This window comes from Cricetulus griseus, chromosome 10 (genome assembly GCF_003668045.3).
Source record: "Cricetulus griseus strain 17A/GY chromosome 10, alternate assembly CriGri-PICRH-1.0, whole genome shotgun sequence".
Classification (NCBI taxonomy): Eukaryota; Metazoa; Chordata; class Mammalia; order Rodentia; family Cricetidae; genus Cricetulus; species Cricetulus griseus.
The window spans coordinates 23,987,697-24,007,771 of record NC_048603.1 but is presented as its reverse complement, the minus strand read 5'-3'; the positions used below and the strand labels follow the sequence as shown (position 1 = coordinate 24,007,771).

Below are 20,075 nucleotides of genomic sequence, written 5' to 3'. Positions count from 1 at the left end.
CTCAAGGCATCGAGGTTTCTATGCAGCATAGAGTGAGCCCACTGCAAGCACGTGCAGAATTCAGCAAAAGACCACTGCTGCCAAGAGGCCTCCCGGGAGGCCTAACTTCCTAATTTCAGACTGACTGTGTGCCCTGTGAAGATTTTAATACTCGTGTGAATTTGGTATCCATGGAAGCCTTGGCCAAATACTTAGGCTGGTGTCCTCTCTCCCTTCACAGAGCCTCCGCAACCAGTGAATAAGATTAGCCTTCCTTCCTATTTACCCATAGCCCTTAGGGGCTGAGGTGCAGACTTTTTAGCATGTGCAAGGCACTGGATTCAATCTGGAGAGCTCTCCCTCTAATTCTTTTTCAGGTACTGGGGTGGAATCTGGTGCCTTTGCCACTGAGCTCATAGTTCCTCGTTCCTAGTTCTTCTCTTCCTGTTAAACTATAAGCTCAGTTTTTTTTTTTTTTTTAAATAAATTGATTTATGGGGCTCAAAAGTACAGTGGAAGTGTATCAGAGAGTGTTTACCAACAAGTCCCATGTCTGCTCCTCGGCCAGACTGCACACTTTATCAGTCTCCCAGTTACTTTCAAGTTCCTTATGCAAACAGGAATTCCAATACATCTGTTGCTAAGGTTTGTATTTGAAACTATCCCCCTTCAGACTCATGTGTTGAAGGCTTGGTGTCTAGGCAGTGACAGTAACACGCTACTGACCAGGCCATGAGGGCACTGGCCTCACTGATGGCTGGATGCACCTGTGGGTTCATGGTAGGATGAACTGGTAGAAGGGGCTAACCTGAGGTAGTGGGTGGCTGCAGCGTGTTGTCTGTGGACGGTAGAGCCTCTCCTTGGTCACTTCTTGCTTGATCTGCTTCCTGGCTGCTATGACTATGGATGGACTCACCACCCTGGGCACAGCGATGGTGCCAGCTGACTATGGATGGACTCACCAACCTGGGCACAGCGATGGTGCCGGCTGACTATGGACTCTCCACCCAGGGAACAGGGATGGTGCTGGTTGACTATGGATGGACTCACCACCCTGGGCACAGCGATGGTGCTGGCTGACTATGGATGGACTCACCACCCTGGGCACAGTGATGGTACCGGCTGACTATGGATGGACTCTCCACCCTGGGCACAGCGATGGTGCTGGTTGACTATGGATGGACTCTCTACCCTGGGCACATCGATGGTGCCGGCTGACTATGGATGGACTCACCACCCAGGGCACAGCGATGGTACTGGTTGACTATGGACTCAAACACCTGCAGCCTTTTCCCCCTTAATGTCCTTTTAATGAGACATGTACCACAGCCACACAGAACTTTGTATGCAAATGTGTCTGGCGTCTGAGTAGATAGTGGAGTAACGAGACGGCTTTAATCATCAAATTTAGCCACAATCGGTTTCTGAGTTTGAAAGTGGGTGTAAGTCCTAAGGGCACATGTCTTTTTCCCCATTTCCTCCTCCCCCGGAAGACAGCGTAGCTTTGGACTGTGCTTCGCTTTTTAAAGTTTACCAACACCCTTGGAGACCACTTAATGCTGAACATGGGACCTGGCTTTCTCACATCCGCAGTGCTTTCATCGTCTGGTAGAGACACTGAGGCCCTTCCTCCCGGTATTTTTTCTAATAGACACCAGTTTCCACCCTGGAAGAGCTGAGTCCAGGGTACCAGGGTGCACAGATTAATAAATCCTGGTAAGGAAGGCCGGTTTGTTTCTTGTGCTCTGAAACATATTAGACGGAATGTCAGCCTCCCCAGATTTTCTGAGTGGGCTGTTCAGCACCTGTACCTCGGACAGTCTGACAGAACTCTCCGTCCACTGCCTTGACGTGTCAATTAGCACCGCACATGGTGACAAGACACCACTGTCCCCGAGGATGTGTTGCACAGAGCTGGCACTCGTCAGAGGCCCCCAGGGAGGGTGCTCCTGAGAAGACATTTGCCTATTCCAGAGACGCGCTTTCTCTTGATAATGGGGAAAACACTGTAACCATTAGCTAGTCGTGTGTGTGTGTGTGTGTGTGTGTGTGTGTGTGTGTGTGTGTGTGTGTGTGTCTGTGTCTGTGTGAGTGTGTGTGGTGTCTGTGTGAGTGTGTGTGTGTGTGTGTGGTGTGTGTGTGTGTGTGTGTGGTGTGGTGTGTGTGGTATGTGTGTGTGTGTGTGTGTGTGTGTGTGTGTGTGTGTGTGTGTGTGTGTGGTGTGTGTGTGTGTGGTGTGTGTGTGTGTGTGTGTGTGTGTGTGTGTGGTGTGTGTGTGTGTGTGTGTGTGTGTGTGTGTGTGTGTGTGTGTGTGTGTGTGTGTGTGTGTGTGTGTGTGTGTGTGTGTGTGTGTGTGTGTGTGTGTGTGTGTGTGTGTGTGTGTGTGTGTGTGTGTGTGTGGTGTGTGTGGTATGTGGTGTGTGTGTGTGGGGTGTGTGTGTGTGTGGGAGGGGAGGAGGATAGGATGGGGGAAGAATTCATATATTCAAAATACTTACATATCACTTGAAGGGGTGGGCTTTGGTGAAGGGCTGGGTAAATTTGCTTCCATAATATCATTAAAACTATTGTTTCCTACATTCTTGGCCAGCTGTAATATAAAGCAAACAGAACACAGTAAGTTTCCTACCACCGGCTGAGAGACTCCTATTGCTGTGTGTTCGCTCGTCTGACGCTGAGTATACAAACCATCCCTTTTTCTGGGTTGCAGAAATTTCCCCAGCAACTGTCACATGCCGGGCACTGATCCTTTGAGGTGTGTTCGGGATCTGGTGGGGTTGGTTATGTCAAGACAATCAACAGTGTCTACAGATGTGATGTCATGTGATGAATGCCCGAGGGGGACAGGACTTGATACCCCCATGTGACTGAGATCAGACAGACAGACAGACCGACCGACCTCCGCATGGGGACCTAAACTCATGAAGAAAAGCTTTTAAGCAGCAGTACACATCCTTCTTACACTGAACCATGTTACTTCAGATGGGCAGAAAAGAAAGCAGGGTTATTCCCTTCCCAGGTAGAGATCGGGGTGCTGTGGGTGCAGCAGAGAAGAACCTATAAAACGTTTTTTTCTTCTGGACTCAGGATTGCTCCAAGAAAATCTTGGTGTTCTCTAGAAGGGCCTGTTGTCATACGCAGAATTCTGAGATTCATGGAAAGCGAACAAGTCTTTGGGCAGAAAAGTCTTGGGTTTATTGTACAGTAAGTATTTAATACTTGGGCTTTCTCATTTCTGGCATCAAGACTGAATCTCATGTTTACAAGCAAAGGGCCTGCCACAACATCATGCTGAAGAGGAATGCGTTCCAGGGCTCACTGTGTCCGAGCCTTTTCTCTGTAATGCAGAGTGGGACAGAAAGCGCGACCTCACACTTCCTAAATGAACAGGTTCATACAACACCAGAAAGATTATTGTGCAGTGGCTGCTCGGATGGCAAGGCTGCAGCTGAGTGACGGCCGGCCTCGTGGCGCCTTGGTGCTCCTATGCAGACAAGGCTGGTGGAGAGCTGGCCTAGTGTTCTCCTGAGCTCCAGTTCATTCGGATCCTCCTTAGGAGACCCTTTTATCTGAGCCCCCTCTCACTTAAACAAAATTCATTCTTAGTGCAAAGTCTTTCACATTGGGGATTCAATTATTCACGGTAAGGACGCTGGCCACAGGCATTAATGGGGGCAAGCCGCTGGGCCTTTTATTACTGTTTTCAGTGTATCATAAGGACCAGGGCAACTACACAAAGACTTAAAACTTGATGGGAGACCAAAAAGAAAACCACATTTAAGAGCTCATATCCTTCATATTTTTCAAATTATAAAGCCATCTATTCTCATAGTAACCACATAAGTTAGGCTAAGGAGTATGGCTTTGTGGCACTGGGTGACAGGTCACATGCACTTTTACAAACAGACAGTAGCAAAGATTAAACTGGGAAAAGCTCTTCAGTCGTGAGTTTTTGTTTTTTTGTTTTTTTGAGACAGGGTTTCTCTGTATAGCTTTGGCACTCGCTCTGGAGACCAGGCTGGTCTCAAACTCACAGAGATCCACCTGCCTCTGCCTCCTGAGTGTTGGGATTAAAGGTGTGCGCCACCAACGCCCGGCTCAGTCGTGAGTTTTAATAATATAAACCACTAAGGATTTCAAATGCGCTGTGATGAACTGTATGAAAACTAAACCCCAATGGAAAAAGCATCTCCGGAGAAGCCCCTCCCTAAGGGACAAGCCAGTTCCAGTGTGAACTACTTTTTATTTCAAAGGACACAGAAATAAGAAGCAAGCATTACAATCACAAAAATTAAATTCTATGTGTTCAAGCAAACCCATTAAATTTGATGATTTGCAACCATTAGAATCAAACCCCTTAAGAGGAGTGTGTTAATGAACTTTTCCTCTCAGGTCCAGGGCAGGACTTACCAAGAGTTCGGAAGTTCCTAATTTGTCTAGTTCCAAAGACTGAATTCGAGAAATATGAACACCCATTTCCCTGTGGATTCCGGAACATTCTATACAGGTCAAGATACCCAAGTTGGTTGAAAGCCACGTGGGTTCTGTGGAAAAGTGAGATGAAACAAGACGTGTCAGTCAGAGTGCTGGCTCCGGAGGACACTCAGCATCAACCTTGGTAAGAATTAGTACAAGGCAAAGGTTAAATGTAGGAGCTGGGTGTTTGTGTCTTAGTCCAGGGGTTCTCAGCATCCCTTCAAGGCGGAATTAAAAATAAAAATGTTGCCATCCTTGTAAAAAATTTGCTTCAATCCTCTCCCTAGAGAGTCTACGAACATTCCTAGGCCTTGCACCTGTCACTCGCTCATCCCAGGTGATAAGAATTGAGCACTAAATTCAGGACAGAGAAGCTCTGACTCCTCACTCGGGTTCAATGGTCAGAGGCACCAGCTCTGCATCTGACTTTAAGCAAATCTCTTTCATCCCCACGTTGCAGCGCCTCGTTTCTCTGAGAGGAAGACACCAGCACCTTACTGACACAAGCTCTGTGAGGACAGCGTGGTAGAAAAAGCAAGACACCCCACAAATCCTTAGTATACTGAGCTCCCTTGCTTGCTTGCCAATGCTATTTCCTGAAGACAGGAGCCCGGGAAGTGGGGATGCCTCCCTGGTACAGAGATCAGGAAAGGCTTCATAGGGGGTAGGGAAGTCTGTATCACATGCCAGTTTTACTAAGTGCATACACCAGGAAGGTTTTCTTGATCCTGGTCTGCAGATAAGACCAAGAACAACTTTGCACGAACACTGCTCTGGCTAGAGTGGCAGGGTTGGGACCTACAACATAAACACCGTGTTCTGTCCTCATTCCTTCAGTGATGGTGATGAGCACGCAGGGAGAGGAACACTACACTGTGGCAGTGACCACCTTGGAGAATAGGTTCGGAATTCTCCCTGATGGGAACCTGTTTGCTGTGTGTAGCTAAGTCAGCCTACAAACTGTAAGGAATTCGAGCAGCCACCTGACTGAAGACTACGGGTGGCGGGGGGGGGGGGGGCGCAGAGAGAGAGACAGAGAAGGGGACAGAAAGAGACACACACACACACAGAGAGAGAGAGAGACAGAGAGAGAGACAGAGAGAGAGACAGAGACACACAGAGAGGGAGACACACACACAGAGAGACAGAGAGACAGAGAGAGAGAGACAGAGAAGGGGACAGAGTCAGACAGACACACACACACACACACAGAGAGAGAGAGAGAGAGGGAGAGGGAGAGACACAGAGAGAGACACAGAGAGAGAGAGACAGAGAAGGGGACAGAGAGTCAGACAGACAGACAGACAGACAGACAGACAGACACACACACAGAGAGAGAGAGAGAGAGAGAGAGAGAGAGAGAGAGAGAGAGAGAGAGAGCGCCAGTCTGCGCACAGGACGAGTACCTGATGAGCCACAGTCACAGCAGACGTCATTCCCAGGGAGCCGTTGCACGTCCTCAATGATGGCTTTGGTCAGATCCTCCAGGCTGTTCTCCCCTGTGCTCTGCTCACCGCGGAAGGCCATGGTTAGGGCCTCTTCTTTGCTATTCGTCAGTACTGATATCCACCTGTGGTTAAAAACACCAGACGAAGGTAGCCTTCATAAGGGCATGGCCACCACTGTCTTCCTTCATTGGGAACCTACCTTCAACAGGCACTTTCAATCCCCCCCCCCCCAAAAGACAGCAATAAAGTGCGGAAAAATGGAAAACTAAATTGGGAGAAAACAGATGGTTAGGATTGAGCACTTGTGAGGTCCTGGATTCAATCATTAGACTGAAAAAAAAAATATTAAACACAAGGGGCTGGAGAGACGGGTCCAAAGTTAAGAGCACTGGCTCTTTTTCCAGAGGGCCTGAGTTCAATTCCCAGCAACCACCTGGTGGCTCACAAGCATCCATAATGAAATTTGATGCTCTCTTCTGTTTTGCAGGCATGCTTGTAGACAGAACACTATATGCATAAAAAAATAAATCTAAAAAAATTAAGCACATAAAATTATAGAAGTAAAATAATGAAAAGCCAAATATAGGACATGCAGAGAGATGGCTGGCATGAGAGGATGGCAGGAGGACATTGTCACTGAGGACCTGCATGAATATATAGGGGATGCTTGATTGACAGGATTCAATGGACGTACAAGGATGATAAGAAATGGTGACAGGTGGAAAGTGTTCCTGCTGCCTGGCATCCTATGGCTGTAGGGACTTTCAACAGTGATAATGAAGGGTAAATTAACAACCCAAGTTTATGCTTATGACAGGGGCATAGTAACTTGGGAGCGTGGCACACAATTTGTGGAATGCAGCTCTGTGGAGTTAAATCTGAAACACCCTTCACAGGCTCCCATTTGAACGCTCGCTCTCAGACGTGCTGAGGTTCTGGGGGATGGGGGAAGCTTTGGGACACCAGATCCAGAGGGAGCATTGCCCCATCCCCTGCTTCCTCATCTGAAGATATAACCTGCTCCCACTACCACAGAAGACAGCTCTGTCAGTCATCATGCCTTTTCTGCTACGACAGACTCTTCCTCTGGCCTGCTCCTGTCGGGTGTTTTGTCAGTGATGGGGCAAGCAAATGACAACAGCGGACAGGACCTACAGGCACTGAACGAGCGCTGTTACCAAGCTGTGTGTAAGATGCTAAAGCCCAGCCAGTAAAGCATAAAAGGTACATTTCCAGATGCTTTTGAATGACACGTTTATTATTTAGTGTTTCTTGTTTTTGTTTTTCTTATGTGTGGGGAGGGAGTCAGAGGACAACTTGTGGGCGTCTGTTCTCTTCTCCCACCACGTGGGTCCTAGAAATGGAACTCAGGTTGTCAGGCTTAGTGGGGGGCAGGTGCCTTTCCCACTCAGCCATCTAGTTAGCTCCATCAAAAAATTCTTATGACACAAGAGAAACATTCGGAATATGTCTTGTGAAATGAGGTGAAAACCTTTTAAACGATGTATCAAATTTTAATATATATATCAATTATGTATTTATGCTTTTTAGAAAAAGTTAAAAAATTTTAACAAAAATGTGCTCATTTTTTGAGTGATTTTTCTTCTTTAGGGAAAATCTGATAGGAGGGGTACACAGTTATGTCCCCTTTCCGTAATTTTCTAAAGATAAAATAAGCTTGGATTAGCTGGGAGGTGGTGGCACAGGCCTTCAACCAGCACTTGGGAGGCAGAGGCAGGTGGATCTCAGAGTTCAAGGCCAGATTGGTCTACAGAGTGAGTTCCAGGACAGCCAAAGCTGCATAGAGAAACCCTGTCTTGAACCTTCCACCAAAAATAGCTGTTGTATATTTTCATTAATGAGGAAAAAAAGTCCCAAATATACTCTTCAAAAAGAAAACAAAAATATGGCCAAGTCATTACTTCATTACACCTAGGACACAGACAACTACGGTTTTCTTTTAATTAATAATACAGAGGTTCAACCTGAGCCCACTGTTAGGATGAAACACAGGGCGACAGAATATGAAGTTTGCTACTACCTCCAAAACCTATGGAGTGAACCCAACAGCAAGAGATTTAAAAGCCAAACCAGGCTGCTAGGTGCGGTGTGTGCGTGTCACGCACTTGACTCTAGGTGGCACTCAACTTCCGTTTGTTTGGAGAATTGTCCCTGGCATTTTATTTCTAGGATGACTCAGAAAATGGAGCACTTTGGGAAGCAAGCCTAGGAGTGTGTGGAGCATCCAACACACTTTAAATCATTTAGCGTTTGCTTTTAGTCTCAAGTCAGAAACTAGAGGTTGCTTTAAAAAAAAAAACTTTAGAAAATTATTTTAAATTGTGTGTATGTGTGTGTGTGTGTGTGTGTGTGTGTGTGTGTGTGTGTGCGTGTGTGTGTGTGTGTGTGTGTGTGTGTGTGTGTGTGTGTAGGTCAGAGGCATCAGATCCCCTGCATCTGGAGTTACAGGTGGTTCTGAGTCACGCAATGTGCTGCAGAGAGCACTGTAGAGCGGAATGTGCTCTTAACCCCCATCCATTTCTCTAGCCCAATTCAAGAAGCCTGGTCCCTCAGGGTCAGGGGCAGCCCTTCGTACTGGACCCTTACCAGACCCTCAGTGTGAACACATGCTCGGTTTTGCTGTCCTCAGGCTCTGTGGACACCTGGTTGCCATAGTTTTAAAGACAGAATCCTCCGAGAGCCTCTCTCTACCTTAGGGCTCTACCGAGAGCCTCTTCTCAAGACCAGGAAGCCAGCGAATTTTGACTTACACAAGGTCTTAAAGTTGGACTGGGTCAGAACAACACAATCTACACTTTCAGAGTTCCCCCTGTTACACCATACAAACCTCTTAGCCATGGACTCATGATTAAAAAAATAAATAAATAAAAGTTTGTCATGATAATCAGAAAATGTACATGCAAGGACAGTTAATTTTCAAAAGAAGTAATTCAAATCTGGTAGAGCGGAATGGAAAAGCTACACTTCAAAAGGACCATGAATCTGTGCGACTCTCAGGCTGATCCTGCTACTGCACCAGGCTCCCGTCGACTGTGCCGTTCTTGTCCAGCAAGAGGATGCTGCCGGGGTCTTCTGTCAGAGCTAGCCTCTTCTGCTTCTCTCTCTCACAAGCACAGCTAAGCATCCCGGCAGTACCCGAGAACACCCCGAATGGCTCCCATCTGTGACCTACTGCCGAGCAAGCCACCTAATGCAGGTGGTACAATTATGGGATGAGCAATTCAGGGCTTGTTCTCTAAGAGCTCAGGGGCGGGCCTCTAAATGGCTGTGCCTGGGTGTGGACCAGAGAAGCACAGAGCCGAGTGAAGGAGCTACAGGCAGAGAGAAGGGAGCCACAACCCTAGTGGTGCCGAGGCTGGGGCTGAATACCCATCCCAGGTGGGCAGGAAAGGGGTGTGAGAGTCACCAGGGCGGTTAACAGTGCTTGAGCTTCACACCATTGTTTTCCGAGTACTTACGCTACATAATCCTGCTCGTCTTCCGCCTGAAAGTGGTATGTTCTGTTATCTAAAACACAAACAAAAACAGAACATCTCAGACATAACACCGTTTTAAAGCCCCTGCAAAGACACAAACTAAGGACTTAGTATTGGTTTTTCTATCTTCTTTTTTTTTTATGTATTAGCAGCTTATCAATCCACTTTACTAATACCATCTTCCTTAAGAACAAGGGACTAAAGTAAATGATCACAAATACCAAGCAAACAGTGGGCATTTTTTTTTTTTTTGAGACAGTTTTTGCTCTGTACAGCACAGGCCAGTCTTGAATTTGCTCTCTTGACTTAGTCTCATTTGTGAGGCTGCAGGCACCCCATAGCACACCTGGCTGAGATGCCTCTTTGAAAGACAAATTGAGAACGGGGGTGGGGGGTGGGGTGGGGAGGAGCAAACTGGCACAGGTCAGTACTTCTGTCCAGGAAGGACCCCCCTCCCCCCCCCCCGACATTTGGACGGCAGCACGAAGCTTCACTCTTGGCCCTGAATGGGAGGCTCTCCAGCTGAACCAGGGTCCAGGGAAGACAGGTTCATTTTAAAAGCAGGACTGTACTAATGTCTTAACATATTTAACTCAAGCAACACCCAATACTTCCTTGTGCGGCTGCTCCAGGCAGCACTCCCACTCAGCACCCTTGGGAGAGCAAGGTGCCCTTCAGAGTGCCTGTGACCTGGCCTCTCTCACCCAGCTCTTTCCTCTGTAAAATGGGAAACTGTGACCTTTGGTGAGAATTAGCAATATTATACAAAATGCCGGATTTAGACACTCACTAACTGATGCCTATTAATGACCGAGCCATACAGTAACTGCCATCAGTGATCCCAGCAGTCACAGAAATCACAGAGGATCGGAACTGCACAGAGACTTAAGCCTCCATCTGAAAAGCCTCCCAAAGGAGTCAATCACAGAGAACTTTGAGGGCAGTGCTATGTATCTGGGCTTCTACAGACGTCACCTGGCTCCGGGCTGCCTTGCTGGCGTTGCAGTATTTCAGGACAGTACAGAGTGGCTCTGGTCTATCCTATTCATCTGTTTGGTTTTGAGGTGCTGGGAATGGAACTGAGCATGTGCCGGGCAAGTGCTCTCCCCTGAGCTACACACCCCGAGTCCCACTGTCCTGTAGAGTACCCTAGAGGAAGTCCCCTTAGCCGCACGGCATAGTGGGCCAGTAAGTGCAGGCCAGAAAACCGGATCTCACCCGACTGCTGAGCACAGAGAACACAGGACACAGGCAGACAGCTGGTGGCCCTCACCAAGGGAAGAGGCACAAGGTGCCGTGCAGAGACACAGTGAGGTGTGTGGTGAGAGCCATTCAGTGAGTTTCAAAGTAACCGTTTGGAGGAAGGGAGCTGATTTTTCCTTGAAGAGCCAGAGTTTTGCAAGGATGCAATGCACAAATCAGACGCCCTGCAACAGCGGTGTACCCTGCATTCCTGCATCTGCACCAGGTGCTTCTTAATCAACAGGTGCAAGCTGGGATCTCCTACAACTTAAGCGTGTGGGCTTCACACTCATGCAGTGTGATTTGCAGATCAATTAGGAACACGGTAATATAGTTAGACAGCTTGTCTGAAGGGACGTTAGAAACAGTTCAACGTGTAAGCCTAGAGTCTTATTTATTTATTTTTTCCCCTGAGACAGGGTCTAACTGTGCAGCCCTGGCTGGCCTGGACTTGACAGGTAGAGCAGGCTGGCCTCCAACCCATGCACTCTACCTACCCCTGCCTACGGTATGCACGGCAGCACCTCGCCACCCACTCACGTTCTAGACACAGTGACACAGGCGGAGGCCAGGCCTTCACAGGACAAACTGAGAGACCTGAGGTGCTGCAGACCTATTAGATCCAGAGACGCGAGAAGCTGAGGCGGGATTGCTTAGGGGACAAAGTAAGATTCTGCCTCAAACAAGGACGTGCGCAAACACGCCCTTAGGGTCCTCAGGGGTCTCCCTAAACAAGCCGGGGGTTAACGCTGAGGGCCCCATTTTTGAGAAGTTTTGGTGCTTAAACACCTACATCTGTAGCTGTCAGAGCCACGGTGACCACACAGGTTTTAGAAACAGCACTCACGTGATATCAGGTCAAAAGACTTCTTGTCCTCTGCGTTTGGTTTCACCTGGCAGGTGAGAAGGTTTAACTTCGCCGGCTGCCTGTTAGACTGTGAAAGGGAAAACAGAGATTATAAATGCAGCGCTCCTATTCAGTCCCCAGGGCAGCTTGTCCGCAGAATGCCTGCTTGGTGACAGCAGGGAACCGTTTCAGCAAGGAAGACCACGGACACCTGAGTTCACAGCAATAAAACACCAGACTGCTGGGCGTTGGTGGCGCACGCCTTTAATCCCAGCACTCGGGTGTTACGGTAAATCTTTCCGCCAAAAGCCGCCCGAGCCCCACCGCCACGTGTGCGCTTTACGCCAGCCGCCCGCCTGAGTTAGGGCCCCAATTAATGCACAGAGAGACTTGTATTAGGTTCAAATGCTGCTTGGCCAATGACTAGGATTCTCATCTGTTAGCTCAGTCTTAATTGCCATAAATCTATATATTTTATAAGACTTGTCTTATTGGACGCCTTATTGGCGTCCCTCCTTGCTGATGGCTATGTCACTTCCTACCTGGATCACCACTGCTCTACTCCATTTCCCAGAATCCTCTTTGACTCCTAGTCCTGCCCAACTTGCTGCCTCATTGGCCAAACAGTATTTTATTCAACAATCAATAAGATAAACATACACAGTATATTCCCCATCATCTCTTTTCTGTCTAAATAAAAAGAAAGATAACTTATCTTTTATAATAACTGAAGAAAACTATAACCATAACTATCTGTCTTCAACTCTATCAAAGACCACAGAAGGATAATATATAAACTCTAGAATTGACAGAGACATCTGCTACCTGGACAGTCACCCAAAGTTCCTCTGTAAAGTTGGGGCATCCATCTTCAGCCCATAGGTCACAGTGTGTCTGGCAGGCACTCGGCAGGCAGAGGCAGGTGGATCTCTGTGAGGCCAGCCTGGTCTACAGAGCGAGTGCCAGGATAGGATCCAAAGCTACACAGAGAAACCCTGTCTCGAAGAAAAAAAAAGATCCCAAGGCCACAAGCTGGGAGGCCAGTGGTTTTGATCTGCGCCCCTCTTATATTTTAATCCTTCAGGTTCCGCCCCATTCCACACTTAGTGCAATGAGCCCCTCACAGCAGTCTCCTCCAATCTCTGTCAAGCAGGAGAGTAATCTGGAAGGCTCTCAAACCCAAGGCAGAGCTAGCAATGCCACAACCTTGTTATTCCGGAGGATTTATCAGAAAAAGATTATTAAAATCAAGGCTGCCATGCTTGCTGTTCTTAGAAAACCAACTACAAACACCTGGCTGAAACGGAGCCACACCCTGGGACCATAGATATCAAGCCACACACTGACTGTAACAGGGACCAGCCCAAGTTTGTCCCCCTAGAATTTATGGTGCTGTTTTCTAATCTGCCTGAAGAAAGGAAATAAATTCTCCTCTCCCAAGGACAACGAGGACAAATGGAAGCAGAGGGGAGTCCAGAACAGGCTGGAAAAACAAAAAACAAAAAACAAAAAACAATGCCACCACGGCCTGTCACAGAAACAAGCTATTAAACACACTGCACTGCAGGCATCACCCTTGCAGGCCTTCCTCTGTGCTTCCTCTATATATTGTCAGTGCAGACGATAAAGCTCTGCCAGGAGAATGTCGTCTTTAGGGTTCTGGACAGGCCTGAAAGACAACAGTCCTTGGGAACTCTCAACTGATGCAGACCGTCCAAGGACAAGGAGAGAGACACCCGGTTCTTCCTTCGGCCAAGTGCCCCGAGGGGTCAGAACTACTGGCCAGCCCCGCCAGGCAGAAACTTAACTTCTATGGGTAAAAAGCTACCCACAGGACTACAGGGAGGAGCAACACAGGGAGGATTCCCGCAAGCTACAGTTGGCACCACGACGGGAGGCAGCAACGCAGGAAGATAAGGGACCACTGGCCACAGCAGCTGACATTCACTGAGCCCCAATTCTGCCCCATAACCGGTCCTAATTCCTCATAATGAATGAACTCGTTTAATCTCGCAACCACCTACACACCAGGCGGTATTAATGGCTCCAATGTATGCAAAGCAGCTGTCGCTAGTGATCCAGTGTCAGAGAGGGGATTCACCCGACACCAAGTCTAAGGAATGCTCACTGTCCTTCACTCGGAGTTTTGACTGCCCAGCAAGGCTCCCACGGCACTTTGCAGGGGAGGAGGGGTGAGGGAACACGCGCCGGGAGGAGCTGAAGCTCACTCTAGGGCTGCTGTTCACAGGCATGGCCCTCTCCGCTTCCTGTCATTTGGGGTCCCTTTTGTGGGCCTCCTGCATGCGTTAGGAATTCTTCCCCACCAAGCCCCAGCCTCTTCGTCTCCTCAAAACAGTGCACACACTGTCCTGACCTTCTCTAGCGAAGCCCAAATCTTCTTGGTAAACTTCTGGGTGACATTAAAGCGACTGTCTGGCTGTCTGGAGGAAAAAGGTGACTATCAACTTAACAGCTGTTTCAGTGTTACTCAGAGGGGAACCCAAAGGTATTTAAAAATGTAAAACACTATGCGATTTTCAGATTCAAATAGAACTTCCTAAAACACCTCTGATATTTTTTTGAGCGCCCTCCCCCACCTGGTTCCCCTGGAAGATCCCAGGGGCCCCTGTCCTGGCGCAGTGACTCAGGGATGAGGGACAATGTCTCACGCAAAGAGCACTGTGCAAAGAGCACTGTTCACAGAGCGTTCAGAGGCCCAGCAACACCCCCGGGAAGGTCTGTGTATGGCGGAAAGGTCAGAGCAGGGAGTCTGGAGTCAGGCATGGGGTGTCGTCTCTCTCAACCTCGTCCACAATATGGGGTTCAGTGTAAGAACACTCACTGGAGCAAACGTGGGAACTCACCGTGTAACCTGGCTCTCAGCATGTAAAGCTCACAACGAGTGAGTCAGCATGGGCTGCACAAAGAAACAAGATGGCTGCACTGAGCACCGACTGTACTTCTCAACATTTCACCTGTGCAAACCACAGTGCTGCGGCTGGGAGTCCAGAGATGAGCGAGCGTGGCGCCTTCCTGTTTCTCTTGCCTGGTGAGACTGAAGGTACCGCCCTGTCCTGTGTGACACTGTACCGAGTGACGCTGTACTGAGTGAGGCTGTACCGGGTGAGACTGTACCGACTGTACCGGGTGAGACAGTACCGAGTGAGACTGTACCGGGTGAGGCTGTACTGGGTGAGATTGTACTGGGTGAGGCTGTACTGGGTGAGGCTGTGTTAGTGAGACTGTACTGGGTGAGACTGTACTGAGTGAGACTGTACTGAGTGAGGCTGTACTGAGTGAGACTGTACTGAGTGAGACTGTACTGAGTGAGGCTGTACTGGGTGAGGCTGTGTTAGTGAGACTATACTGAGTGAGACTGTACTGGGTGAGGCTGTACTGAGTGAGACTGTACTGAGTGAGGCTGTACTGGGTGAGGCTGTACCGAGTGAGGCTGTACTGGGTGAGGCTGTAGCTCTTCTTTGAGCCCATGTGAGCAGGTGCACTGATGTGTCCCCTACCTCTGCAGAACCCCTGTGTACTGTTTGCCCAGGAAACTACAGGTTTTGGGTTTCATCCAGATTCCATGGGATCAATGGTGTCTTTCTGTAGGGGCAGGAATGTGGGGCAATTCCCAGAAGAAATATCTGGCCTAGAGAGAAAAGCGGGAAACACAGTACAGCTTGATGGGAGAGAATGAGAATCAGGGAAGGGACCCATTTCTCCTTCAGCCCTGAGCTCCCTGGCAGCAGAGCTCAGCAGGGCCACCCACCGATGAGCCACCAGTAACAGCCGCGCCCTGCTAACCTCAAAGCAGGCCCCACCCCCTTAGCTCTTCTGCTCTTCCTGAGACTTCTCAAGGTCACAGAGTAAACAACAAACCGGGATACAGATCCAATCTGACAGATGCCACCAAACGCTGTGGCCAGTGTGTTGTTTGCTGTTAACTGGGACACATGGAAACTGCTGGCTTAGCCACAACACTGTCTTTTGGCAGGAAACAGAAACAAGGGGAGAGAACTGAGTTTTCAGCTTTAGCGGACTGTCCAAGGTCAAATCACTAAGCAAACAATGCGCCGATGCCCTCATCACCCGCATCGTATCCCACCAGGAGCAGGGCACGGGAAAGCCACTGAGTAAGACATCAGGTGTCTCCTGAGGTGGGGAAGACAGCAAGGGGTCTCCTGTAGAAGGCGCAGGAAGAACACATGAAGTCAACCTTTCACAAACGCTGAGAAACATGCACTCTCGTGCCCACGGGTGACGGTGTGTGGCCCTGGGCGTGCCCTAACGATCACCTTTTCCGCCTCTGCCGCTCCGATGCCTGCGTCACCGCATGGAGAATGGCGGAATGAAGGCTGGATACGTGAATAGTGGTTAGCTACTTTCCTTGTTTCTGTGACAAAGTATCTGACCCAAGGGAACTTAGGAGAAAAAGGATTTTCTCTTTGTTTCCCATTTATGTTGGCTCCCAAGTTAAGGACAAAGAGCCCAACATGGCGGGGAGGCATGGCAGTGGGAACACAAGGCAGCTTATCCCATTACAGTGGAGAGAGAGAGAGAGAGAGAGAGAGAGAGAGAGAGAGAGAGAGAGAGAGAGAGGAGGAGGAGAGAGGATGGGAGAGAGAGAGGGGGAGGGAGAGGGAGGGAGGGGGAGAGAGAGAGAGAGAGAGAGAGAGAGGGGAGGGAGAGAGAGGGAGGGAGATAGGGAGGGAGAGAAATATGAATACTGTGTGGTAGTCTGAATGCAACTGGCTCCCATAAGCTCACAGAGAGTGGCACTGTTGGGAGGTGTGGCTCTGTTCCAATGGGCACGGCCTTGCTGGAGGGAGTGTGTCACCACGGGGGCAGGCTTTGATGTCTCGTATGCTCAAGCCTTGCCCAGTGTCCCAGACCACTTCCTGTTGTCGGAGGGTGGAGATGCAGAACTCTCAGTTCCTTCGCCAGCACCATGTCTGCCCGCACGCCGCCCTGCCCCACCATGATAACGATGGACTGAACTTCTGAACTGTAAGCCACCCAATTAAACGTTTCCCTTGGTTAAGAGTTGCCATGGTCACGGTGTCTCTTCACAACAACAGAAACCCCAAGTCAGACACATGGGCGTTTCTTTCTCAGTTAAACCTCTCTGGGAACATATTTGCAGATCTAAGCACAGAGGTGTGTGATGGGGGAAGTGCTTCTGTGTATGTGTTTGTCTTACTGGATGATAAATAAAGTTCTGTTTGGCCAATGAGGCAGCAAGTTAGGCAGGACTAGGAGTCAAAGAGGATTCTGGGAAATGTAGTAGAGAAGTGGTGATCCAGACAGGAAGTGACATAGCAAGGAGACTCATATTTAAGGAAAAGGGAAGTAGGAAGTGGCTCCTTTTTTCCCTTGGCCTGCTCCAGTGGGGCCATGTGATCCACTGGCAAGAGAGGGCACCAGCAGAAAGCATCCTCTATAAGTCTTATAAAATATATAGATTTATGATAATTAAGACTGAACTAACAGATGAGAATTCTAGTCATTGGCCAAGCAGCATTTTTACCTAATATAAGTCTGTGTATTATTTTGTCCATCCATGCGGCGGGCAGAACTCAGGTGGCTGGCGGAGACCACCCACATGGAGGTAAAGCTCGGGCGGCTTTGGCGGAAAGATTTATCGTAACAGGTGTGTCTTCTAGGTGACATGTTGACAATGAAGCTTAACATTAGAGACAACCTCAAAGTAGCCACTAACTCGTCCAAAGGATTTCAAGTATCAGATGGGTGTGCTGGTCACAACTGGCACAACATTAGAAAAGAAATTCAGCCAGGCTGCCTGAGGGGAACCTAAGGTCAGTCACACAGCTCTGCAGGGATAAGGGCCGAGATGATGTAACTGCCCAAATCCCATGAAGGGCAGCCGTCTTTAAGATGCATGGGACGATCTTAAAAGAGTGTGCTAGGAACCTTCGGGACGGCAGGGTGATGATGGCAAGACGGGCAGGACCAGTGTAAAGGTCAAGACTCAGAAAGAGCAGGCTCTGCAGAGTGAGCCTAGCAGGGCAAAGTCAATAGACCACATTTGCTTTCCCACTTTGCCGGCTAAGAGCTCTCCTAGCGCTGCAGTTTCTTCAGCGATGAAATTAAAGTAAGTATGTCATGGGCTACAGGGATGACTGAGTGAAATGTATTTTAGAGAGGAGTTGGACTTCTTTTGGTTCTCGACTGTCATGAACCTCTCACCTATAAACTAGCAACGGAAGGCCACCCATCCCTCGTTTTGATTCCCTATTTGCAACTGACTGCATAGCTCAGCTCGTCAGGGACATCACTTAACCTTGGGTTACTGAGATTAAACTCAGTTTTGTTATTTTTTGTTTTGTTTTTGTTTTTGTTTTCTCCAAGCAGAAGTTACTGAGTTAAGGTGTACATATACTTTAAAAATTCTTGTATATACTTTGTAATTTTCACTCCTGTGTGATACATTTCCCATATGGCCTTAAGTTTAAAAGGGCCAAACTAGAAATGCCCTGTTTTACTGTACACTCTAGCAACATGTTTGAAGATTTTACGGGCATTGTTTTGTTTTTCTATATCGCGTTTTCAAGCAAAGAAAATCCTCTATTATCTTCATAATTCACAGGCTTTTCAGGCTAGCAACCAATTCTATTTCCCTCACAGTCAGATTATGAGTCAAGCCCTACCTAATGTAGGCTGAAGGAGGGGGGAAAACCAACAACAAACAAACAAAACCCAAAACATTTCTGCCGGAGATGCAGGGCCAGGCGGGCCACCGCGGGACAAGGGAAACCAGAAATTCTGAAGGAATCCCAAATGACACGGTCCCGGTTCACAAAACAGAGGTTCTTCACCAGTGCTGGTGAGTTTTATGTCAACTTATATAAGCTGGAGTCATCTGAGAGGGGAGAATTCCAGTGGAGGAAATGCCTCCATAGGACCGGGCTGTAGGGTATTGACCATTGATGGGACAGGGGCCAGCCCATTGTGGGTGGGGCCACTCCTGGGCTGGTAGCTCTGGGTTCTAGAAGAAAGCAGGCTGGGGCAAACCGCATGGAAGGAGCTGGTAAACAGGTCCATGGACCCCTCCATGGTCTGTGTACCAGCTCCTGTCCCCCAGATTTCTGCCTAGTGTGAGTTCCTGCCTTGACTTCCTTTGACGAACGTCGTATGGAATCACAAGCAAAATAAGCCCTCTCCTCCCCAGGTTGCTTTTGGTCCTGGTGTTTGTTTCTTCGCAGCCATAGTGACGCTAACCAAGGTATTGTGGAGAGTTCCTGCTCGTTGCATCAGCTCATTTGGGCTAAAAGGCACGAGGACGGGCAGGGAAACGTGCTGCGCACACTTACTGTTGCGTGTGAGATGGTCAGGATCCCATTCTTGACTGCACATTTCCTCCTCTGCCACACCTTCCGGATCCTAGGAGGCAAGTCAGACAGAACTCGATATGGCGCGTGATTTCACCGTGGGACGTGCTGTCACGCGTCAGGAGGCCAAACAGCAATTGTGAAAAGCTGTCCCCAAGTAAAACCAGCCTCCTTCCCCAAACCACACACACAAAACAGAAAATCCTGGATGTCCGTTCTCATACCAGGTGGAAGGAAATTCAGATAGGCAGGCATGTACAGAGAGATGCTCACGGTAGAACTGTTTTGACAGTGAAAACGGAAAAGAGAAGAGACTCTCGTAGGCAAAGCAATGCTTATTACAGTTAGCACCCGGAGTTCCCTTCTCTGGGGTGGGGGCCCGGAGCTCTAGTAGGGGACAGAACTCGAAAGGATTCTTAGCCACATCTGCGAAGGCTTCCTTAGGAGGCTTCGCTGATAGGTTACTTCCGTAACTAACAGTTACACAGTGGGCTTTAAAAACTCAAGACATCTACGCAAGGAAGAGTCAGAGTCTGCCTCAGGGCATGGAGACAAGAGGCTTGCATATTTCCTTTTAGGGATGCTAGGGCCCTCTTAGAGAAATCTCTTTGATTCTTCTAGGAAATTAAACTATGTTAAAACCATTCACAGATAGACGTGACACACTCTGAACATTGTGATCTGATGGTAAGACAGGATAAAACAAAAAATCCAAACAGTTCCTATCAACACATTTTCACAAAGCCCTCGGCATAGGGATAAGGCTGGACATGGGTGGACCTACACTCTCTCTCTCCATCTCTCTCTCTCCTCTCTCTCTCTCTCTCTCTCTCTCTCTCTCTCTCTCTCTCTCTCTCTCTCACACACACACACACACACACACACACACACACACTGCAGCTTCACTACTTGGCATCAGGTCCACAGGAACAGGGACACCTCAGGCAAGGCAAAGAGTCAGGCCTTCTGTTGTCATAACAGGATCAGCATCAGAAGGCCACTGAAGGTTTTCTAGGCCCATAAAACAGTATTCTGTGGCGCCTCCTCCCATTTCTTAAGTAAGAAGATTGCCGCAAAACCAACCAGAAACATTGTGTGTGTTCGTGTGTGTGCGTGTGTGTGTGTGTGTGTGTGTGTGTGTTTAACTACTAGAAGCAGTTTGCTCCAAAGCATGCTGCACACAGGGAAGGGAAAATCGACACCATTGGATCAGATACATAAGCGGAACCTAAGTCCA

General features: G+C 48.6%; 1 protein-coding gene across 6 annotated transcripts in view; it reads right to left on the bottom strand.

Moving 5' to 3' along the window:
- Window positions 1-20,075, bottom strand: part of Asap1 (ArfGAP with SH3 domain, ankyrin repeat and PH domain 1) — a 282,890-nt gene that overhangs the window by 40,966 nt on the left and 221,849 nt on the right. For all 6 annotated transcript variants that reach the window (XM_027431674.2, XM_035449606.1, XM_027431675.2 and 3 more), the window contains 6 exons: window positions 18,821-18,890; window positions 11,490-11,577; window positions 9,383-9,431; window positions 5,862-6,025; window positions 4,390-4,523; window positions 2,478-2,569 (listed from right to left, as the gene is read on the bottom strand). In XM_027431674.2, the coding sequence (XP_027287475.1) occupies window positions 2,478-2,569; window positions 4,390-4,523; window positions 5,862-6,025; window positions 9,383-9,431; window positions 11,490-11,577; window positions 18,821-18,890 (597 nt within the window). The remainder of the gene's footprint in view (window positions 1-2,477; window positions 2,570-4,389; window positions 4,524-5,861; window positions 6,026-9,382; window positions 9,432-11,489; window positions 11,578-18,820; window positions 18,891-20,075) is intronic.